The following is a 1,270-nucleotide window of genomic DNA, read 5'->3' as shown; positions in this document are numbered from 1 at the left end:
ATATCATATCTACATGATTCTACATTCTTTCTAGAAAAAAAAACAGCGTTTATTTGGTTCGTTTATCACAAAAATTGTAGAAATCACAGCAATTTTAGGAAATGATTACAGTTTTTATTGCTTTAAAATTGCGGGTATTTAAATCAAATCCGTCCCGCTGCCATTACCGGAATTTAAAGGGCCGTCACTTAAAGGTTAATAGAACTACACTGCACGAGAATAGTTCATTATTATAGAAATAGGTGTGAAACAAATTATAATTATTATCTGTCCATGTATATGTGTAGAAATAAGTACAGGGGAATCCCCTTCTATGTTCCTCAGTTGAGGATTCTCTCATGTGACATTCAATTGCAATAATTTCAGGTCAATGATCTTAATGTTAAAGTGTCTCTGTTTACTATTTTCCTAGTTTATATTCAAACATACTTATCTCCAAAGAAACCGTAAATGGAGATTTCACTGTAAAAAATTGTATACATAACAGGATTTAGTGAATGTTTTATTATAAGAGAAAAAAGTGAATAACCGGGTAATAGAATGCAAGGATCGCTTTGTCATCTTGCTTTTAGGTCAGGAGATTTTAGGCCAAGAAACAGAGACCACAGAAAATGTTCCCATCCTGGGATTGCTTCAGAGTAGAGCTGCTGAGAAGAGTGGGCGGGTCATTGTTTATGGAGATTCAAACTGCCTCGACAATAGCCATCTTCAAAAAGGTTACTAATGCATGTTGTGTTAAATATATGAATGTATATGAGAACCATGTTTCATTCATTTTAAAATTTATACCATTTAAATTAATGACTTTTTTTTAATTTTGAATCATTTTATGTATCTCAGATTGTTTCTGGATGTTGGATGCTCTTTTGGAGTACACGTCAACTGGACATTTACCATCAATATTTAAGGATCACCAATCACAATTCATAAACAGAATCACAGACCTCCCTCAGAGAATGGAAGGAAATCATCTTTACAGGTAACTAAATGATATTCACAATACTTTTTAGCCTCAAAATTTGAGAACAGATGAACTTGTGAAACATGTATCAACTAACCAACAAATGAGGTCTTCCTTGAGTGGCCAATAGTTATTCACCTTGTCATAATTAAATTTTTATGGAATCTGAAATTTTATTATCATGTTGACAAAACCCTGTGGCATTGAATCTTCTCCTGCACTAGTTTGATCCAGTCCACATCTTCTCATTTTATTTCTGTAGAGTCACTTTTAATATTAGCCTATCATTTACACCTTGTGGGGGGGGGG

General features: G+C 33.5%; 1 protein-coding gene across 2 annotated transcripts in view; it reads left to right on the top strand.

Annotated features, from left to right (window-relative positions):
* Positions 1-1,270, top strand: part of LOC111870796 (membrane-bound transcription factor site-1 protease) — a 25,765-nt gene that overhangs the window by 22,192 nt on the left and 2,303 nt on the right. For both annotated transcript variants that reach the window (XM_023863340.1, XM_023863341.2), the window contains exons 14-15: positions 573-716; positions 841-979. In XM_023863340.1, coding sequence (XP_023719108.1) covers positions 573-716; positions 841-979 — 283 coding nt within the window. The remainder of the gene's footprint in view (positions 1-572; positions 717-840; positions 980-1,270) is intronic.

Source organism: Cryptotermes secundus, unplaced genomic scaffold (genome assembly GCF_002891405.2).
Source record: "Cryptotermes secundus unplaced genomic scaffold, Csec_1.0 scaffold499, whole genome shotgun sequence".
In the NCBI taxonomy this organism is placed as follows: Eukaryota; Metazoa; Arthropoda; class Insecta; order Blattodea; family Kalotermitidae; genus Cryptotermes; species Cryptotermes secundus.
The sequence above is the reverse complement of the archived record's forward strand: the minus strand, read 5'-3'. Positions and strand labels throughout refer to the sequence as shown.